Source organism: Sciurus carolinensis, chromosome 5, assembly GCF_902686445.1.
Source record: "Sciurus carolinensis chromosome 5, mSciCar1.2, whole genome shotgun sequence".
Lineage (NCBI taxonomy): Eukaryota > Metazoa > Chordata > Mammalia > Rodentia > Sciuridae > Sciurus > Sciurus carolinensis.
Window position 1 is genome coordinate 163734527 of NC_062217.1, and position 21277 is coordinate 163755803.

General features: G+C 36.5%; 2 protein-coding genes across 2 annotated transcripts in view; one reads left to right on the top strand and one right to left on the bottom strand.

Moving 5' to 3' along the window:
• The window catches only part of Pdzd8 (PDZ domain containing 8), a 69967-nt gene that overhangs the window by 7416 nt on the left and 41274 nt on the right, over positions 1-21277 (bottom strand). The window lies entirely within an intron of this gene.
• On the top strand, positions 3810-4330 carry LOC124984604 (caspase recruitment domain-containing protein 19-like). The gene has a single exon (XM_047552415.1). The coding sequence runs from the start codon at positions 3818-3820 to the stop codon at positions 4328-4330; it is 513 nt and encodes a 170-aa protein (XP_047408371.1). The 5' UTR covers positions 3810-3817.

Below are 21277 nucleotides of genomic sequence, written 5' to 3' on the forward strand. Positions count from 1 at the left end.
AACATAAAGATAACCCCTATAACAACCATAATTTTGTGTTCAGATCTCCCCAGACACCCATCACTGAATTCCTGCCTTATGATCTAGTACATAAATCATCTTATAAAGTATGTTTCAGTTAATAAAGCCCTAAGAACACATTCTTGCAAATCAAGGGATATAAAAATATTTTAATATACAGAATGCCAAAGCTAAAATTCAGAATGCAAAATCTTCTAGTTACTCTCAGAAACGTAAAGACAGCCAAAAAGAAATGAAGTTGTATGAGTCTGAATACTGTATATTTAAAAAATTAACACCTGGGCTCAGAATGTGTTTTCTGTGACTCTTTGCTCTTAAAAGTAGAACAGAGGTTGGGGGAATGGGTTTGAGAAATGAACTGGATCTAGTATAAGTATCAGAATAATTTAGCTTCTTTATTTTCTGCCTATAAATAATGTTCTTTCTCATTTCAAATGATATTTGAAGTAAACATTCCAGATGAAGAAAAAGATTAATCAGGGGAAATACAAAATACAAGATGAAGAAAAAGATTAATCAGGGGAAATACAAAATACACTGTCCAATTAAGTATGGACAGTGACTCAAAAGTTTCCGAGTATAAAAATATCTTTTAATTAAAAATCTGACAGAATGATGCACTTAAAATGAGTATCACATGAAAATACTGTATTTTATGATAAAATTTAAGATAAACTTTTCAAGACCATTCGAATGATACCTAGCTTGTAGAACAAAACTGACATCTCCGTGGAGTTACGACTACTCTTTTTAAGCAAGAACAGTGAAAAACACATTATATAATTATTTCCCATATATATGTATCTATATTTTAAAGCTATACATGTCAATGAGATATACCATGCACTATATATATTATAAAACATATGCCCAAATACAACTTCTGAAAAGATATGATAATAAATAGAAATAGAAATCCTAAATATTTTTTCTATGTCTGATGAAGCATATGACATGCATTTCCTGAAATATGATGTATTACCTGAGAAGTTGTTTTTAACATTTTATTGTGGAAAATTTCAAATACATTACAAGACTACAGAAAACAGTAAAATAAACTCTATGGTCAGTTGTAAAATACGATCACAGATTTCTCCTGTCCTTGTATGAACGTCCTTTGCAATGTAACTTTACTAACCCTGCAATTAGAAGTGTAATTTATTTCTCCAGCCTTTTCTCAGCAACTAATATAATTAAAAGGGGGTGGGGAGCAGAAACACAGGTGATCTGAACTTTACAACTTTAACTAACACTTGAAGAACAATCTACCTGACCGTGGGAGAATACACTTTCAAAAGCTTCCAGAATGTGGAAGACCATAAAACAAGTGTCAATACATTTAAAAAGACTGAATTCATACGATGTATGTTTTCTGACCATAATGGAATTAAGTTAGAAATGAATCATAATTAGTAAAACCCTAAACGTTTGGAAAGTAAAACAATATACTCCCGAATAGTTCATGGAGTCAAAGAAGAAAATTCAAAGAAAACTGAAAATGGTTTTAATGAAATAATGAAAATACAATCAATGTGTGGGATACACCTAAATCAGTGTGTAAAGGAAATTTATAACTCTAAATGCTCATGTTAGAGAAAATAATCTAAAATTAGTAACATAAATTCCCACTTTCAGAAATGTAAAACCCAGAAGTAAGGAAACAATAAAGGGCAGAAACAACTAAGTGAAAAATAAAAGAGAAACCAATGAAATCTGAATCAATGAAATGATCAACAAAACTGATAAGTCTCTAGGTTAAACTGACAGATGGTATGCATTGTTAAAATCAAGAATGAGAGAGAGAGACAGAGAGAGAGAGAGAGAGACAGAAAGCACCACAGATCCTAAGGACAGTAACACGATAGGGCAACAGCATGAACAACTCCACGTCAACACTGTTGACAACTTAGATGAACTGGAAACATTTCCTTCAAAGATAGAAATGACAAATACTCCCAAAATACAGAAAATTTTAATACTCCTATTATCAGCTGAATACATCGAATTTACAATTTTAAGACTCCCGTCTCCCCCAACACAAAGAAAGCCCCTTCAGGTCTAGGTTACTTCACTTGTGTATTTGTAAAGAAACTGTAACAATCTTACCTGGAATCTTTAGAATGAGAGAAAAAGGGAACACTTCCCAAATCAATTTTCACTGATTTCAAACACACAACAAGAAAACAGAACTATGAAATAATATCTCTAATATTCAAGCATGAATGAGAAATGAAACAGTTCAGCGATATTCAAAAAGGGTAATAATCATATCCAAATGGGGATTAATTCCAGGAATTCAAGACTGGATTAGCACTCAGGAATTGATCAGTGTGATTTATCATATTAACAAAAATAATGGAGAAAGCCATATAAATATTTTAACTACCAAAAAAATTAATTAAATCCAACATCTATTCCTGAGAAAAGCCTTCAGCAAACTAGAAACATAGGGAATTTCTTAAAACTGATTATGGGCATCTGCAAAAATCTACAAATAACATAAAACTCAAAGGTGAAAGAGAAAAGAATCCATGCTTTCTATCTGAATGAGTAATAGAGCAAAGATTTCTGCTCTTATCACTTCAAAATTCAATATTGTACAGGAAGCGACAGTGTGATGAAAAAAAATAAAGCATACAGACTGTACAGGGAGGAGAAAAACTTTTTATTTGCAGGTAACAGCATCCTATTCATAGATAATTCCAAGGCATAATGCCAATTTCTGTCTCAAGATATTTAAACATACAGATCACTATTTTAGATAACCCTTAGTTTTTCAATTTACCTAATTTAATAAAAACTTGGGATTAATTTAAATGATTTTTAAGTTAATCAGGAGAACACTTAGTTTCTTCATTTAACTTGTTAATCAAATGCATAATAACTTAATTACAGATAAATGGTATTAACAGACTATAGATAAATAATTAAACCACATATAATTAGAAGCAAGAACAAAAATGTTTATGAAAGGAAAAAATGTCACCAAAATAAAATCCAAGTTTTTATTTTACTACTATTAGAGAAAAAGAATTAGACCATTTAAATTTTTATCAAGTATTTGCATGTGATTAAAAAATAAGTGGAAAGAATTTAAAGAACAATAGTCTTGTCTCCCCAAGTTGCCGCCACCACCAAGGCAACTACTTTAAAACTCTGTTTTTGGTTGTTCTGGAGGTTACCTTTTTTTTTTTTTTTTTGCTAGATAATATAGGCATATGTCATCATTTCTTAATATGTCAAAATTTAGAAAACATTTTGACTTTCAACTATTAACAGACAAGTATGTTGGCCTATTAGCCTTTCCCCAAATTATCATAGAGCTGTAGCACTATTTTTAGTTCTGCTATATAACCTTTTTGTAACTTTAATACACTTATACCCCTATTTCTTATTCATCAACTACAGATAATATATATTTTGATATTTTTATATGTATTTTTCACATGTTGATGAATCTTATTTTATTCATTTATTTTTTATATGCGGTGCTGAGGATCGAACCCAGTGCCTCACACATGCTAGACAAGCACTCTACTACTGAGCCCCAGCCCCAGCCCCGTGTTTTGATATTTGAACTTCTACCCTTCCTTTCGCCTTTCCTCTTTATACCTTCTAAGTTCTACCATCAAAGTTAAAAGTTCTTGTATTTGTTTTCTAACTATATTTGGGCTATCAAGGTTGACTGATTCTAAAAGCTAAAATTTGGGGAAGGGGCGGGGCTTAGGGCCCGACCAGCGGGCGGCGGTCACCGGAGCCCGAGGGCCGGGCGGCGGACAGAGCCGTGCCGTCCGCCATGACAGATCAGACCTACTGTGACCGCCTGGTGCAGGACACACCTTTCCTGATGGTCCAAGGGCGCCTGAGTGAGCAGCAGGTGGACAGGATTATCCTTCAGCTGAATCGCTACTACCCACAGATCCTCACCAATAAGGAGACCCAAAAGTTTCGAAACCCCAAGGTGTCCCTGCGCCTACGACTCTGTGACCTCCTGAGCCACCTGCAGCGGAGCGGTGAGCGGGACTGCCAGGAGTTCTACCGAGCCCTGCACATCCACGCCCAGCCCCTGCACAGCTGCCTGCCCAGACGCCACACGCTGCAAAACTCAGATTGCACAGAGTTCGACTGGGGCGGCAAGAGCCACGAGCTGAGTGACCAGGGACCCATGAGCTTCCTGGCGGGCCTCGGCTTGGCCGCTGGACTGGCCCTCCTCCTCTACTGCTGTCCTCCAGACCCCAAAGTGCTGATAGGGGCCCGGCGTATCCTTGGCATCTCACCTGTCATCATCGATAGGCATGTCAGCCGCTAACTGCGGGCCTTCCTGGCAGATGACCTCGGGGGGCTCTGACAGATCCAGGCCTAGAGGATCTTGCCCTCTGCTCAACCAAAGAACCCCCTGGCTGCCTGCCTAGGGGCTGGCACTTCTTTTTCTAAGCGCTATTTTTCATTATTTATAATTTCTATATGAAGAACATCACCTTTACCCTACGAAGTGCTTAATGATATTAAACATTCACGTCCAATAAATAAGTAAATAAATAAATAAAAGCTAAAAATTAACAAGGTGTTTATAATATTCTGACTATATTAAATGCCGTTTATTACAAAGATGAGTATCCCTGCATTTCCTGTCATGTATGCCTTTTATTTTTCTTGGAGGTTAATAGTTTGAATGTCTCCTCATGATGAAATTTAATTGCCACTGTGACACTTTTAAAGAGGTGGAACATTTAAAAGGTGATTAGGTCCTAAGGGCATGGCCCCATGAATAGATTAATGCTGTTACCACAGGAGTAGCCCACTTATGAAGAAGTGTGATTGCCGCAGTTCAGCTCCCTCTCAGTCCCCTCTGCCTCACAGATGTTCACTGGCCTTTCCAGGTGATAAGGAAGCATAAAGGCCTTGGCAGATGCTGGAACCATTCTCTTGGGTTTCCCAGCCAAATACACTTCTATTGTCTATGTTACCCATGCGGTATTTTGGTACAGCAGTAGGAAACTGACTAAGCAGTGTTTTTTCCCCCATCAAGATACCTATTACTTTAGTTGTAGGATTTATAAAGTGCTACTTCTGAGATTAGCTCATAACTTCATCTATTCACTCATTTATATATTACTTAACATCTGGTTGAGGAAAAGTTTATCTGTGATGCCCATGCCAAAAATAAGTTAGTGAACAAAGGATAAAAGGAATGACCAGATTGGGGGGCGGGGAGAACACCCTTTTGCACACCCGCCACTCCCTCCCCAAGTAACATGAATCTTGATCAGATCCCTAGCTCTTTTTTTTTAAGCCATGAAACACATTTATGACATATGGTACACTTTGGAGACATTTTAATAGTATATTAAATATCACATATAATACCAAAAATCAGATGAAATTAGTCAATTACTGATTTTCTGATGTGTGATAATGATTATTATGGTTATGCAGAATGTTCTGTGAAAACTCATACTGAAATATTTAGGGTGAAATATTATTATGGATAGGGAATCTGAGCCTGTGATTTTTAGGCAAATGTTAATCTCTTTGAACTTCATTAGTGAAACAGGATAACAGATATTTTAGGTGGTGTTATAATTTAGATATGAGGTGTTCCCCCAAAAGCTCATGTGTGAGACAATGCAAGGATTTTCAGGTGAAATCATTAGATTATGAGGTGTGACCTAAACAGTACATTAATCCACTGATATGGATATGGGCAGTAACTGTAGACAGGTAGGGCGTGAGGATGTAGGTCATTGGGGGCCTGCCTTTGGGGTTTATATTTCGTCCCTGTGTGAGCAGAGCATGGTAACTGTCCTGAGCTGCTTTCCTCTGCCATGCCCTTCTGTCAGGATGTTCTCTTTTACCTTACAACCCAGAGCTATGGACTGAGACTTCTAAAATGGTGAGCCAAAAATCATCTTTTCCTCCTATATTTTGTTCTAGTTTGGTCCTCTAGTCACAGAGATGAAAATAGCTGACTTAAAAAAAAAGCTTTAAATAGACTCAGTGGATTATCATTACTGTTATTGGTAAGACTTAGCACAACTAGTTGAAAACAGGAATGCAAAAGGAAATTTTCAATACCAGTCTGCAATCAATGAATGCAATATCCAGTTTCAGAAACAAGACAAAAATATTATGAAATAAACATTAATTCAAGACACAAGAATTAAACTTCAGACCAATATCCCTGATGAACATAGATGCAAAAATTCTCAATAAAATTCTGGCATATTGCATACAAAAACATTAAAAAGTACACCACAATCAACATACGGAAATCAATAAATGTAATTCATTGTATCAATAGACTTAAAAACAAGAATCACATTGATCACCTCCATAGATGCAGAAAAAGCATTTGACAAAATACAGCACCACTTCATGTTCAAAACACTAGAAAAACTAGGGATAGGAGGAACATACCTCAACATTGTAAAAGCCACATATGCTAAACCCAAGGCCATCATAATTCGAAACGGAGAGAAATTGAAAGCATTCCCCCTAAAAATTGGAACCAACAAGGATGCCCTCTTTCACCATTTTTATTCAACACTGTCCTTGAAACTCTAGCCAGAGCAATTAGAAGAAAGAAATTAAAGGGATACGAATAGGTAAAGAAGAACTTAAAATTATCACTATTTGCTGATGACATGATTCTATATTTAGAAGATCCAAAAATTCCATCAAAGTATTTCTAGAAATAATAAATTAATTCAACAAGTAGTAGGATATAAAATCAACACCCATAAATCAAACACGTTCCTATATATCAGTAATGAATCCAATGAAAAGAGAAATGAAGAAAACTACCCCATTCACGTTAGCCTCAAAAAACAAAATAAAATACTTGGGAATCAATCTAACAAAAGAGGCAAAAGACCTCTACAATTAAAACTACAGAACAGGGCTGGGGATATAGCTCAGTTGGTAGAGTGCTTGCCTTGCAAGCAGAAGGCCATGGGTTCAATCCCCAGCACCGCAAAAACAAAACAAAACAAAAACCTACAGAACACTAAAGAGAAATTGAAGAAGACCTTAGAAGATGGAAAGACCTCCCATACTCCTAGACAGGCAGAATTAATATTGCCAAATGGCCATACTACCAAAAGCGCTACACAAATTTAATGCAATTTCTATTAAAATCTCAATGAATAGAACTAGAAAAAGTAATCATGAAATTCACTTGGAAAAATAAGAGATCCAGAATAGCCAAAACAATCCTTAGCAAGACAAGTGAGGGAGGAGGCATCACAATACCAGACCTCAAAATACACTACAGAGCTAGAGTAATAAAACCAGCATGGTAATGGCACCAAAACAGACACAGACCAACAGACAGAATAGAAGACAGAGAGACAAATCCACATAAATAAAGTTATCTCATACTAGACAAAGGCAACAAAAACGTTCACTGGAGAAAAGAGCCTATTCATCAAATGGTGCTGGGAAAAATGGAAAGCCACACGTACAAAATGAAATTAAACCTTTATCTCTCACCCTGCAGAAAACTCAACTTGAAGTGGATCAAAGACTTAGGCATTAGAACAGAGACCATGCGCCTACTAGAAGAAAAAGTAGGCCCAAATCTTCACCATGTCGACCTAGGATCTGACTTCCTTAACAAGACCCCTAAAGCACAATAAGTTAAATCAAGGGTCAATAAATAGGACGGATTAAAACTAGAAAGCTTCTTCTTAGCAAAGGAAATAATAATGTGAAGAGAGAGCCTACAGATTGGGAGAAAATATTTACCACATGCACCTCAGATAAAGTATTATTCTCTAGGATATATAATGAACTCAAAAAACTTAACACCAAAAAACCAAATAACCCAATCAATAAATGGGCTAAGGAATGGAACAGACACTTCACAGAAGAAGAAATATAACTGATCAACAAACATGAAAAAATGTTCATCATCTCTGGCAATTAGAGAAATGCAAATCAAAACTAAGATTTCATCTCACTCCAGTCAGAATGGCAATTATCAAGAAAACAAGCAACAATAAGTGTTGGCAAGGATGTGGGGAAAAAGGTACACTTATACATTGCTGGTGGGAATGCAAAATGGTGCAACCGTTATGGAAAGCAGAAGGGAGATTCCTCAGAAAACAGGGAATGGAACCACCATTTGACCCAGCTATTCCACTCATCGGTTTATACCCAAAGGACTTAAAATCAGCATACTACAGTGACGCAGCCACATCAATGTTTATAGCACCTCAACTCACAATAGCTAAACTATGGAACCAACCGAGGTGTCCTTCAACAGATGAATGGATAAAGAAAATGTGGCATATATATATAATGGAACATTACTCAGCTTTAAAGAAGAATGAAATCATGGCATTGGCTGGTAAGTAGATGGAATTGGAGAATATCATGATAAGCAAAATAAGCCAAACCCAAAAAACCAAAGGCGGAATGTTTTCTCTGACAGCAGATGCTAATTCACAATAGGGGGCAAGCACTAGGGAAGAAGAGAGTTACTTCAGATAGAGGGGAGTGAAGGAAGGGGTAGAGGGGTAGGAATAATAGTAGAATGAAACAGACATTATTACCTCATGTACACATATGACTGCATGACCCATGTGATCCTACAATAGGTATAATCAGAAAAATAAGAAATTATACTCCATTTATGTATGATTTATCAAAATGCATAAATGTACTCCACTGTCATGTATAACTAATAAAAAATTTAAAAATTTTTAAAAAGACTAGAATTTGTTATATCATTCAAACATTAATTCACTTTATAGTATCAAAAGATTAGAGAACTAAAACAATTTTATAATTATGTGACTAAAAAGCTGTCTTCTCAAAAAAGACAAAGATGATGACTAAATGTCAATGTTTAGTAAAGGAAAAACAATTAGCTCAAAGGAGTTCGGACACACTAGAATAATGTACTTCCAAAGAGTAGAAATGACTGATGCAGTAAATATCTTCTTTTCTACAAACTTACAAGTCTTCATTCCTCCAGAATGTGTCCTCTATGCAGGGGACTAAAGACATATCATGTTTAGGTACAGACAGAAGAAAAAGGAACAGCAGAGGAGGAAATCTGTATTTCTTACAGCAGAGGGAAGAAAGAAATCAATATGGCACAACTGATTGTCCTTTGGACTGCTAACCATGAATCCTTTATTAAAAAAGAAAAGCGGGGGTGATAGTTGAGATAAACATCTATGATAACAAATACATACCACAGATTATACAGGGGGGAAGGCCCTCAACAATTCCAACCATCATCAGTAAGAGTGTTTCTTTTCTTACAGGAAATCAATTGGCTGTTTGAAGTTTCCCCAAGATATGGGTGCTTTCCTACTCCAAGATAATCTACAATTAAAGTAAAGTTAATATCTATAAAACTTCTCACTCAAAATCTTTGTAGATGGTGGAAGTTTGCTGTGTTTCTCTTCAAGAACCAAGAAAACCTGGCTCCTCACCATTCCAAGTAAAGATCAAGACTGATACAGCAGCAGAGGTAATAACATGGCTTCACCACACCTCTTACCTTTCAAACAGTCCTGTGTTACACTTGTGGAATTTGTCTGGAAGTTTCAGGCTGAACTTTGCAAGTCTGAATCTGTAGTGATGTAAGCCAAATCAATTGCTCAGCTCACAAGCACCCTATCTTTGTCAGAGTTGACATCATCATGGCCAATATCTAAACAATGGTTAACGTTGTATTAGAGTATCTAAGCTATACTTCCAAGACTGAACCACGATGTACATGACATCCCTATGTAAGTATGGATAAGGTGTAATGGGAATTCAAGGGAGGAAAAGACTGCCTCTGGGTGAGTGGTTTGAGGAAGTCTTCACGTAAGCATATGGCATGCAGGTTATATCTTAAAAAGCATGAGAAGGTTTTGAACAGACAGTCCAGGAGCTGGAATGGGAGAGGCCATTATTCTGGGCCATGGCAATAATACTATTAGAGCAAAGAGAAGGCAGCAGAGGAATATCAGGAAATTAAAATCGTCAGTGTTATCAGCTGAGATTTAATAGAAAACTCCCACCCTGATTGTAACAGAGTATGATTTACTTGGAAAAAGCAGCAGCATTTCACAGAACATATCACAAAATCCTACATATTCAGGTTATCTAATAAATGAAAGATCTTACAGTATGTTATCTTGCAATAAACATATGAAGTTTATATTATCCATTAATAGGTTTTCTATAAACATGTTTCTAAAACCTACGCTTTGAGGCATAACTGACATTTTACAAGAGAAATAAGAAATGAAATATATAACAATTATTAAATACTTACTATATGCTTATTATATACACCAATGTTTGCCAAGCCCTCTCTGGTTTTAGAATCTATGCAACCCTCTAATCTCATATATGGTTAGAGTGGGAACATCATTCTTATGTAAACCTGGTTCTACAGCCTTGCCTCATTTGATGGTTCAGGGGCACACACCTGGTCAAGGTAAACCAAAGTTCCAAGATGGTCTGAATTTAGACTCAAAGATTTCTTGAATCTCTTTTTATTCTAAATATAATTACAGCTCTGTGTGTTCTTAGGAACTGGAAGTGGAGAATATCCCCAGAATGAAGAACAAAACACCCAAGTAACCAAGAGAAAGCAGACAGAGATACCAGCCCCAAAGTGGCTTGGTCTTCTGTTCTGTTCTAGTTTCTTTTCTTTCTTTCTTTTTTGTACTGGGACTTTTACCACTGAGCTCTATCCCAGTTCTTTTAAAAAATATTTATTTTGAGACAGTGTCTAAGTTGCTGAGGGTCTTGCTAAATCATCCAGTTTGGCTCAAATCTGTGAGCCTCTTGCCTCAGTCAACTGAGCTGCTAGGATTAGGTGCATATGCCATTGCGCCCAGTGTGTTTCAGTTTGTTTGTAAGGCCTGCTTGCACACTTGCTTAAAGGTGTGCACAGCTTAATCCACACTACCATGCAGGGGCACTGATGGCTGCCCTGGGGTCCAGAAAGTAACCTAGTATCCTTAGGGTAAGTACTTTTTTTTGCTTGCACTAGTTTTAGTGTGTATCTGATTTTCTCTAACAGGTTCTAGCTTTGCCAGACACTGTGTTAGACACTGTTATATACAATATCTTAATTAACTGGAAGTGCTGATTTACCAAATTGGAAAGCTGAAAATAAATTATAAAGGTAGGATGTACTCTGTGGCTTAGCCTGTGTTAACTGGCCTGAATTTTGTTGAAACCAGGTTGATTTCTTCTGGAGTTAGAAATACTATTTCTATGGCATGCACAAAAATGTCTATTAATTACCAAGAATTGTGACACATGCTAACTAAACATCAATTTGCATTAGTTGAATCACAGGGGGCAATACACACAAGATTGTGAACAGCCTGTGTTTAACTTCACCAGTCATGTCAATCACTGTTAAAAAATTCTAGCTGTTTGTGCATCTCTCTTGGAGACAGCCATTTAATAACAACAATACTGCCTTTAAGAGCTCTCACACTCTGACAGCCTTTTAGTTTTTCTTGGACACAGCTGAGAAGCCCCTTGGCAGGGGGACAACACACGGATCTTTTAAAAAATCTCTTCTTAACATGGATGAACATCATTTTATATGCTAGATAATAGGGGATATATTTTAGTAGCATCAATATAACTCTTACTTTACAAACTGTCCTCTCCTTCACTGGCTTATAACATCAATGAAAAAACAAAAATCCAAGAAAGAGTTAAAGGAACACCAAGTCGAAGACCCTAAATTACTATGATCAGGCATATTTTAAACATACTTTTATCAAACAAAATTCTTCAGTGGTAGAAAACTTGCCTAGCATGTGCGAGGCACTGGGTTCGATTCTCAGCACCACATATAAATAAATAAAATAAAGGTCCACTGACAACTAAAAAAATATTTAAAAAAAATTCATCACAAGAACTACTTCTCAGTTTTATTTATTTATTTTTGCAGAATAGTGTCACAGGAAAGGGGGAAATGTGATATAAAACATAACAATCAGTACATGTATGTCCATGACACTAATATAAAACTGAATTTTCCATAGAAGGTATACAATTCTGAACACAGATGAGCTTCCCTGTCCTCATAGAAGCAGGAAAGGAGGACATGAGCAAGTAATTGTAACCATACTTATTTTAGTAAGAGTCACCTAATTAACATGAATAAGGGGAGGTATGTTAGTCAGCTTTTTATCACTGTGACAAAATGCCTGAGGGAAAACAGCCTAGAGGATGAAAGATTTTTGGTTCACGGTTTCAGAGGTTTTAGTTCAGTTTGCTTTGAGCCTGAGGTGAGGAAGAGCACCACGCAGAAGGGTGGAAGCCCAGAAGCAAAGAGAAAGGGGCTTGGGACAACATACAGTTCCCAAGAGCATTCCTCCAAGTGACTAATTCCCTCAATAGGCCCTACCTCCTACAGTTTCCACTACCTCTCAAGAATGTCTTAATCCATCAATATATTAATCCACTGATGAGGTCAGTGACTAAAGATCATTGTTTTTGATGGACCAGCATATTGATCACCTTTGCTTGGCTTTCTTTTGGAATATCAAAGACTCAAGCAATTATAATTAACATATTAAAGGTTTATCTCCAAACTTTGTATTATAATTGAGAAGTCAAGATTTCTTTTTCTTTCTTTCTTTTTTTTTTTTTTTTGGTACCGGGGAATGAACTCAGGGGCACTTAACCACTAAGCCACATCGGCAGCCCTATCTTGTATTTTATTTAAAGACAGGGTCTTACTGAGTTGCTGAGTGCCTCACCGTTGCTGAGGCTGGCTCTGAACTCACGATCCTCATACCTCAGTCTCTTGAGCGGCTGGGATTACAGGTGTGCGCCACTGCATCCGAGAGAAGTCAAGATTTCTAAAACTAAATTTAAACTAAGTTATTTTATTAATTGTAAGGTGAACTTCTATGTACAACATATTTGGCATAGAATATATCAGAAATGTAATTTTCTGATCATTTCATGTATTAGTTCAATTTGTTTGTGGTTACCAGGAACAAATTACTACCAGGTTAGGGACTAAAAGAAAGTTTACGATCCACACAACTGGGAGCAACAAGGTTGTTGAAGAGCTAGAATAGATTTCCTTTTTTACCATCCCTGTTACCTTTAAAAGTCACAACTATAAATGATGATTCCCACTAACTCCATTAGTACCAGGAAAACACTCACAAAAAGAAGCACATTTTTGTTCATATTAATTTTCTTGCTCCTTCCTTCCCCAACCCACTTGGTATATTAGGGTTCTCTAGAGGAACAGAATCAATAGGAAGTATGATTATAAAAAGGGATTTATTAGAATGGCTTACGGGACCAGAAACTGGATAGTCCACAATGGCTGTCTGCAGCTGGAGAGCTGGAAGAACCAGCAGCTGCACAGTCCATGAGATAGAAGTCCCAGAACAAGAAGAATCAACAGTGCTACCGAGTCTGAGACCAAGGCTTCTGGAAACTACCTGGAGAATCACTAGCAGAGTCTGCTTTGGAAAAGCGAAGAAGCAAGAGTCCAATATCCTAAGATGATCAAAGCAGTGACCAAGAACCCGTTCAAGAAGACTTGAGCTTGCATCTGCATCTGCTTCCTTGTTCTTCCAACTTTAATTCCACCCAAGCCACCATCCTATTGGGCAGTGCTGCCCACGCTTAGGGAGGGTCTCCCCTTCAGTTCACAGTCCCACATTCCAATCATTCCCTCCTGACACACCCAAAAGCCTCTTAATCATGGGCATCCCTTAATACAATCAAGTTGACCATTCAAATTAACCATTACGCTTGGGTATAAGGTAACACAGGAAACATCTGGCTTAATTAGAGGAGGCTGAGTTAGAAACAAGAGTACTATTACTCAACATCTATTTAAAAGGCTATTTCTTTCTTTACAAAATATATTTTTAATTTTAAGACAGGGTTTCACTATGTTGCCAGGCTGCCTTTGGACTTGATTTTCCTGCCTCAGCCTCCTAAGTAGCTAGGGTTACAGGTGTGCACCACCATGCCCAGTTTAATCCATTTTGTCTCATTGTCCTAGGTATGGAAAATCCATAAAAACTTAAATATATAATACATAAGATAATCGTATAATTATACAATAAGAATATAATTATAATATCAAATAATATAATACATAAGCTCTATGATTTCCAACCTATTTTAATGTGCCTGTCAATTTCATTGAAAATTTGAGGATTTAATGGATTAAAAGGATATGCCAGTAAATTATAATCCCAAGAAGTCACTAAAACATCCTCTAGATTCTAGAATAAAAAAGGAAACATAAGAAAGAAAGAAAAACCAACTCTGAAGGGTCATTCTGGTATCAGTCTACTCTACTTCTAAACACCAATTATTTTTTTAAATACACAGAAGACACAAATATTTCCTGCAGCCTCCCTCAATTACTTAGAAATTATGTATACTTTGTTCCCAAGGACCCCATTAAATTCTCAACTATCATTCAGTTCCATCACACTTAACAAAAGAAAGGAGATACGATATTTATTAGCTGTCTTCTTTGAAACTGTCTCTTACAAAGTAAAGATTCACAATGTGAATGCACACAATCATACTGTCTTTTTCACAGGAAGAATAACTCGTTGAAACCAAAACATGGCAAGTACCTTGCTTTTATCTCTTGGCAGAAAAATTACTATCAGCTCCCACAGAACTTTTCAGAGGTCTGTCATTTAAGTTTGACCAATTCCTAAGGGTATAAATTAGAATAGTTCTTAGAACCTGTGAGCCAGATAAATGAAAAAGAATGTCAACTAATGTATTTCTGCTGAAGTAAAATTTGATGTCCCCATTCCAAAGATGACAAAAATTACATGTGTGCATGTGTACACACTCATACACAGTTTTGTTTGTTTGCTTTGGTACTGGGGATTGAACCCAGGGGCGCTTAACCTCTGAGTCACATCCCCAGCACCCCCCGCCACTCTTTAATTTTTTTTAGAGTCAGGGTCTCGCTGAGTTGCTTTGTTATGGGCCAGGCTATATGGACAATGACCAAACAGACTCCATATTACCCTGAGACTCCCTGTCATGTAGGAAATGCTTCTCCCATGGGAATACCCCACTCATCAACAGTTGGTAGCATAGCATGTTGGGCAACACAAAATGGCAATTCTTACATATTGTAAAATTGTTCTCTTTTTCGTTCCTATTTTTCTTAGACAATGTACCCTGTCAGAGAACGACTGTGTAAATGTTACTTGACTAAATGTTACTTGACTAAGGTCGTTTTGACCCACTTCCCCTTCTGCTCATGATTTTAGTTCTCATGATGTTAGTTTGTAGTTTTGAATCATTGCAACAGGCACTTATGATTAATGTACTGACATGCTTTACTTATGGTATAAAACCCCTGCAACCCTACACTGGGGGCTGCTATCCCAGTAGCCATTTTGGGTACTGTATGAGACAGTCAGTTGGCCAGTTAATAAAGACTCTCAAATTAGAACTTCTCAGTGCTGATCAGTCTGTTCTTAAGTTGAGCCCCACAACAGCTTAGGGCCTTCCTAAGTTGCTGAGGCTGGCTTTGAACTCACCAACCTCCTGCCTCAGTCTCCCAAGATGCTGGGATTACAGGTGTGTGTCACCATACCCAGCTCACATAAAGTTCTTAATGGGAAAAATCTGAATAGTATAAGATATGAATTCTAAATTGTCTCACATGGACACTCAGAAGGTAAATATTTTCTGTGTTATAATAATGCCTACATTTTCAGTAATTACCTCTTAATGGATAGTAAAAAAACATCAAAATCAGACACCTCTACCCTGCTCTGGTGTGGATACTGTGGTAGATGGCCTCACAATAAGGGGAGCACATGTGGGAAGAAGAGAATACATAGCAAAACAGAAGTCAGAGAAAGATCCTGGGCCTGGGTTCACTCTTATAATCTGCTGTTTCAAGAGCTCAGGAGTCCTAAGAGAGCTACTTTCTGAAGGCAGCTCCCCGTCCCCCAAACCCTGACCTAAGGGTTTCCTACTAGGCTCCACCTCTTTAAGGTTCAATCACTTCCCACACTACCAAATTGGGGACCAAGCTTCCAAAGCCTAACCCTAACCTTTGGGGGATATACTCAAACCATAACCAACCCATAGCAAAGAGGCTACTAATAATGATCTACCACACTGGGGGGTGGTTGTCAAGATTAAAGGAAACTATGGACATAAATGTCTGGCACTTTCATTATCTTCCCTCAGGAAGACTTCTTTCTAGGTGATGCAAGTGAGGTCCCTCAAAACAAAATGCCACCTTGGCCATCTGATAACTTGGTCTCTAAAACTACTAGAAAGTAAATTAGGACTAAATCCATAAGTATGCTAAAAACGTAAACACCATTGTACAAATGCAACATACCTAAGAGATCTAAGGAATAAAAACATTCCTCTAACTTAAAAGGGTTCAAAAGGCGGTTAGGAAAATAATCATATCTGAATGATTATAACACACTCAGGTTTCTTCTTTTTTCTTTTTAAAATCTGATTGAAGTCTCCATTAATGTTTTGATTTAAAACAAATTAAATTTTATACAACCATTTCAGTAAAATAAAAAGCTAAGAAAAGTAGGTAGAGGTTGAGGTTGTTATGGAAACAATAGAGTAGAACATTCTTGCCCTTTTTAATTCCTTTGTCAAATAGAAACAGCTCTTATTTTGAATCAGGAATTCAACCTTTGCCTTCAAGTATTATCACTATAATCATGCAGGGTAACTTGTATTTTTCTAAAGAAGAGGGAGAACCTAAGAGATAGTTCTTTCTTTTACAAGTTTTTAAAAATAACTTTTTATCTTGAAATAATTCTAAAATAACAGAAAATTTGTGAAAAATATGAAAAAGATTTCCCATTTATCCTAAACCTGTATTTCTCAATTGTTAATAACAGCTTGCCACATTTGTTTTTTTCCTGAATCATTTAAAATTTAAGTTTCAGACATCATATCTCTTACTCCTACTTAAGTATGCATTTCCTAATAAGAACATTCTCTTACATAATCATAGTACAATTATCTACCAGTCAAAAATTAACATTGGCACAATATACATATATTGATATTAATTACAGATTTCATTAAAATATCAAAAAATGGAATAAAAACCCCTAAATCCCTAAACATTCATCAATAGATTGAGTGATTAAATAAGGTACATGTTGAAATATCATGCAGGCATAAAAACAATGACACATGTACATGCAGACAGAAACATGTCCTCATTATATTGTTATGAAAAAGGCAGGTTATAAAAGAATCCTGATTTTATTGTTAAAATATGCAAGCTTCCTTGCATTTTGAAAATGAGTACATCATCTCAAAAATTAAAAATATTTCATATTATCTTCCTTATACTCAATGGCTTCTGACAGACTACTGACAACATTCTCAGCACTGATCAATTTATGAAAGATACACCATTTATCATTTAGAAGACAAGTCATCTATCTGTCCATACTCTAAAAATTACTAGATAACTTTTTTGGGGGGGGCATGGGGCGTGGTGGGGGCACTGGGAATTGAACCCAGGGCCTCATGTGCGCTAGGCCCACTGAGTTACATCCCCAGCCCTGAGCTAAATCAAGTTCAATAGCAACCATTAGTATGTGCCAGTATTGTACTGTTTCCATACATTTAACCCCTGTATGCTGTAAGGCATATGTTATTCCCCTTATTTTAGAGATAATGAAACCATTTGCTCAGAGTCATAAAAGCTGAGTGGAAATGTGGATATGAACCCAGGTCTACTGGGTACCATTTGTAGAGATGATGAAGTAGTGTTAAGAACACCAGTTATGGAGTCGCTATACCTGGGCTTGCAGATTGTCTTTATCACTTGCCAGTTAGGTGTTATTTTCTTTTTGTACCTCAGTTTCCTCATATGTAAAATGGAGATAATGACAGTGACTATTCTCATTTAATGAGGATTACACAGTTAATGTATGCACAGTCTTAAAACTGTGACTGGCATAAAGAGACTGCATCTTGAAAGTGCAGACATCCCCTGGGTTGAATACATCTGGGTCACGAACTGGATACAACCCCAGTTTTCTGATAACATCTCTCCTAACACTGTTCTAAATCATTCATGATCTAGTTCTACATCTGCATAAATTCTGTATATGACTCATAATACAAGTTATATGGCTAAGTGAGTTTTTAATGGGAAATTGCTACTGTGCTTGATGTTTTAGTCTGTGAGAAAGTATGGATTGAGTCGATCAATTTTACTTGGGTCATAGTAAATTGCAGGGTCCTGAGAAATGAAATGTACAAGTAATGTTTAAGTTTTATGAATATTTACAACTTAACTTTCTCTAAAAAACTCTTTTTAAAAAACTTTAGAGCTACGGATGTAGCTCAGTGGTAGATTGTCTAGTATGCATGAGACCCTGCATTTGAGCCCCAGCAAAATAAAAATAAATTAGAATGTTGCCACTATATTGTAAAAACAGTTTTTCTTATCCTATTTGAAAAAAAAAAAAGAGATAAAAAAATACAGCATAGAGATTAATAAAGTGTTCATCTTAAAAGTTCACTAGAAGTTGAAATAACAGATTTGAAAATTCAAGGGGAAAAAAAAAAAAAAAAACCAGATCACAAAATCTCCATCACTGGACTGGCCTTTTCTTATAGTTTGCCACTATAATCTCAAATCCAACTTGTCCTGAGTGAGGTCCTCTTTGGCCTCTTCCTTTACCCTCCTTATAACTCTGGTCTTTCTGGCTTCCCCTCTCACTCTCAAACCTTTCCATTCCCAGAGGTATGCACAGTCACATTGATTATATTTTCCATTTCCATTGTCACCATCCTGGGTCAGATTTTCATTAGATATCACCTCTAGTACTTCAAGTTCTTCCCTTGCCAAATCAAACCATCCTTGACTTTACCCACTGTGACCAGATTCAATATGTATATTATCAACAAACTATTATGTGCCAGCTATGTGCTACATATTTTCATATACAGAATCTTATTTAACCCCCATACAACCATGAGAAGCACTATCAGTTCCATTTTATAGAATAGTAACTACTTGTGGATGAAATGGTTTTAGGAACTTTGATGAAGGTCATGCTGCCAATAAGTGGCCTAAGACTGAAATCCAGTTCCAAGACTCCCTAAAGCAAGATTCTAATGAACTCATTTTCATTTTAAAAACCTCCATAGCTCCTACTGTCTTTGACAGTAACAGTCAAATTCTTAGCGTAGTATTTAAAGCATTCTATAAGATCCAAGTTTTCATTCTCGTTTGACATGATCCTCCTGTGCTACCATATTCTTTAGCTAACTTTGAAAACTCACTGTATCTTAATTACACCCAAACATTCTTACTTTTTATTGGGGTTTATGCCATATCCTCTATCTTGAAATGCCCTCCCTACCATCTCAAAATCCCACATACACTGTGAGGCTAGGTTCAAATGTCATCTCCTTAATATATTTTCTAGTTTTCCCAAAATAATGTTACTTTACGAAAGCTCAGGGCATTTTATACTGAAATTCATTATTGCCTTCATATGTTAATAGTAATACTGATGCACACAGTACCACTTTTCGCATTTCCTTTAGAGAAAAGGATCACAAAATGACTTACACCTTACATTCAGTTTCTTCCTTCTCATGCAACATTGCCTTACACTGATTTGATATGGAGACTTTATGTTTCTCTATTTTAACACAAGTGCCCACTCTTTTCTCAGCATTTCATAATCATACTAAATAGTAAGAAAATCTAAGGCAGAACACTGCATCCCTCATTTTTAACTAAGACAAACTTCAAGAGTGAAAATTTTGCACAGGATTTACTATTAAAGCTCAAAGGCATTTAGTATTTTAAAAGTCAAATTACAAAACATTATATGTAGTTAAAATTCACTGAATCCCTACTGTATTTGCAAATATTATCAGATTGAACTAAACCAGAGTTTTCATAAAAACTGACATTTTCAAAAAAGCTTTATTTGCAGTAATCTTTCTTTTTCTTTTCATAAGATTAAGACTGTAAATGGCAAATGGTTAAATAGGTGCACCAAAATGTTACCTGCAAGGCATCTGGCCCTACATAAACACCAAAATGCCAACTCTGAGGCATCTGGCCTAATGTATTTATAAACCTGTCTCAGATGTTCTTACTGGAAGTCACAGTTCTTTAGGGAGCTCTTTTATGCTCTTTGTGTGAACATTCAACAATATGTGGCTAATCATTCACTATCAGCAAGACTTCTAAAATTCTCCAAAACTACAAGGGTAAATCTTAGATCATACTTAATCATTTTATTTAGGCAACCTTGAACTTACACAAAGTCAGAAGTTCTTTTGACATCTTTAGTAATTTCAAAAATAAAATACACCTTAGGTACCACGTTTGATTTGTAAACTAAAATTCTTACTCTACAAACCAGACTTTTTTTTTCAAACCAGACTTTTTACAAAATTAATATTCAGCAATAAATCTTGTTTGGTGAACTTCCTCTTCCTAAAGGTTTTTATTTGGTTAAAACAGGTCAGAAACAGCCTTGAAGGAAGGAAAGATGGGAGGAAGGAAGGAAGGAGATAGAAACGTGACTAAAAGTCACTCTGAAACCCTAAAGATGTAAGAACAAGAAAGTGTTGAGAGTACCTGGAGGCTGGTGACCAGAGTAGTCTCAGAAACAGTTACTGAACACTCAGAACAAAATCAATCATGACACTTGCTGTAATGAAAGATAGTAGTGGAGATAACACTGATCAAATTAAAATACAGCTATAAACGTAAAATTCTAACTGGGACACGTATCTATCAAGGAGTGTTGTGCTAGTTAGGAAAGGCTTCCCAGAGGAAATGATGATTGGTCTATCAGTCAGGCTCTGATAAGAAAAAACATGTGAGTATTTGAAAGCATGGAACTTTAAGATGGGAATGGCTACTTGGTGATAGAAAAACTGAGTACCAAAGAAGGAGAGAGTGACAAAACTCAGATATAAGCTACAGTAAGAAGTCACTACCAACCTTAGGCTGGAATGACAGAGCGAGGAAGTGGTATTAGTAGATGCCATGGTTTGGAGTACCAAGCAGAAGCTGGAAACATGGTGGGTCTGTCCTGGGAGAAACAAGGAGCATGGAAGAGAAAGAGCAGCTGCCAGACAAGTTCTCCAAGACAGAGGATAAGAGGAAGACCACTATGGCTTCCCCACTGTTTCATTTCCCATGAGTGTTTCACACTGGTCAAACCCAGCTGAAAGCTGGATAACACAATAGCAGAGGTCAGTCCTCTTTAGGCATGGAGCA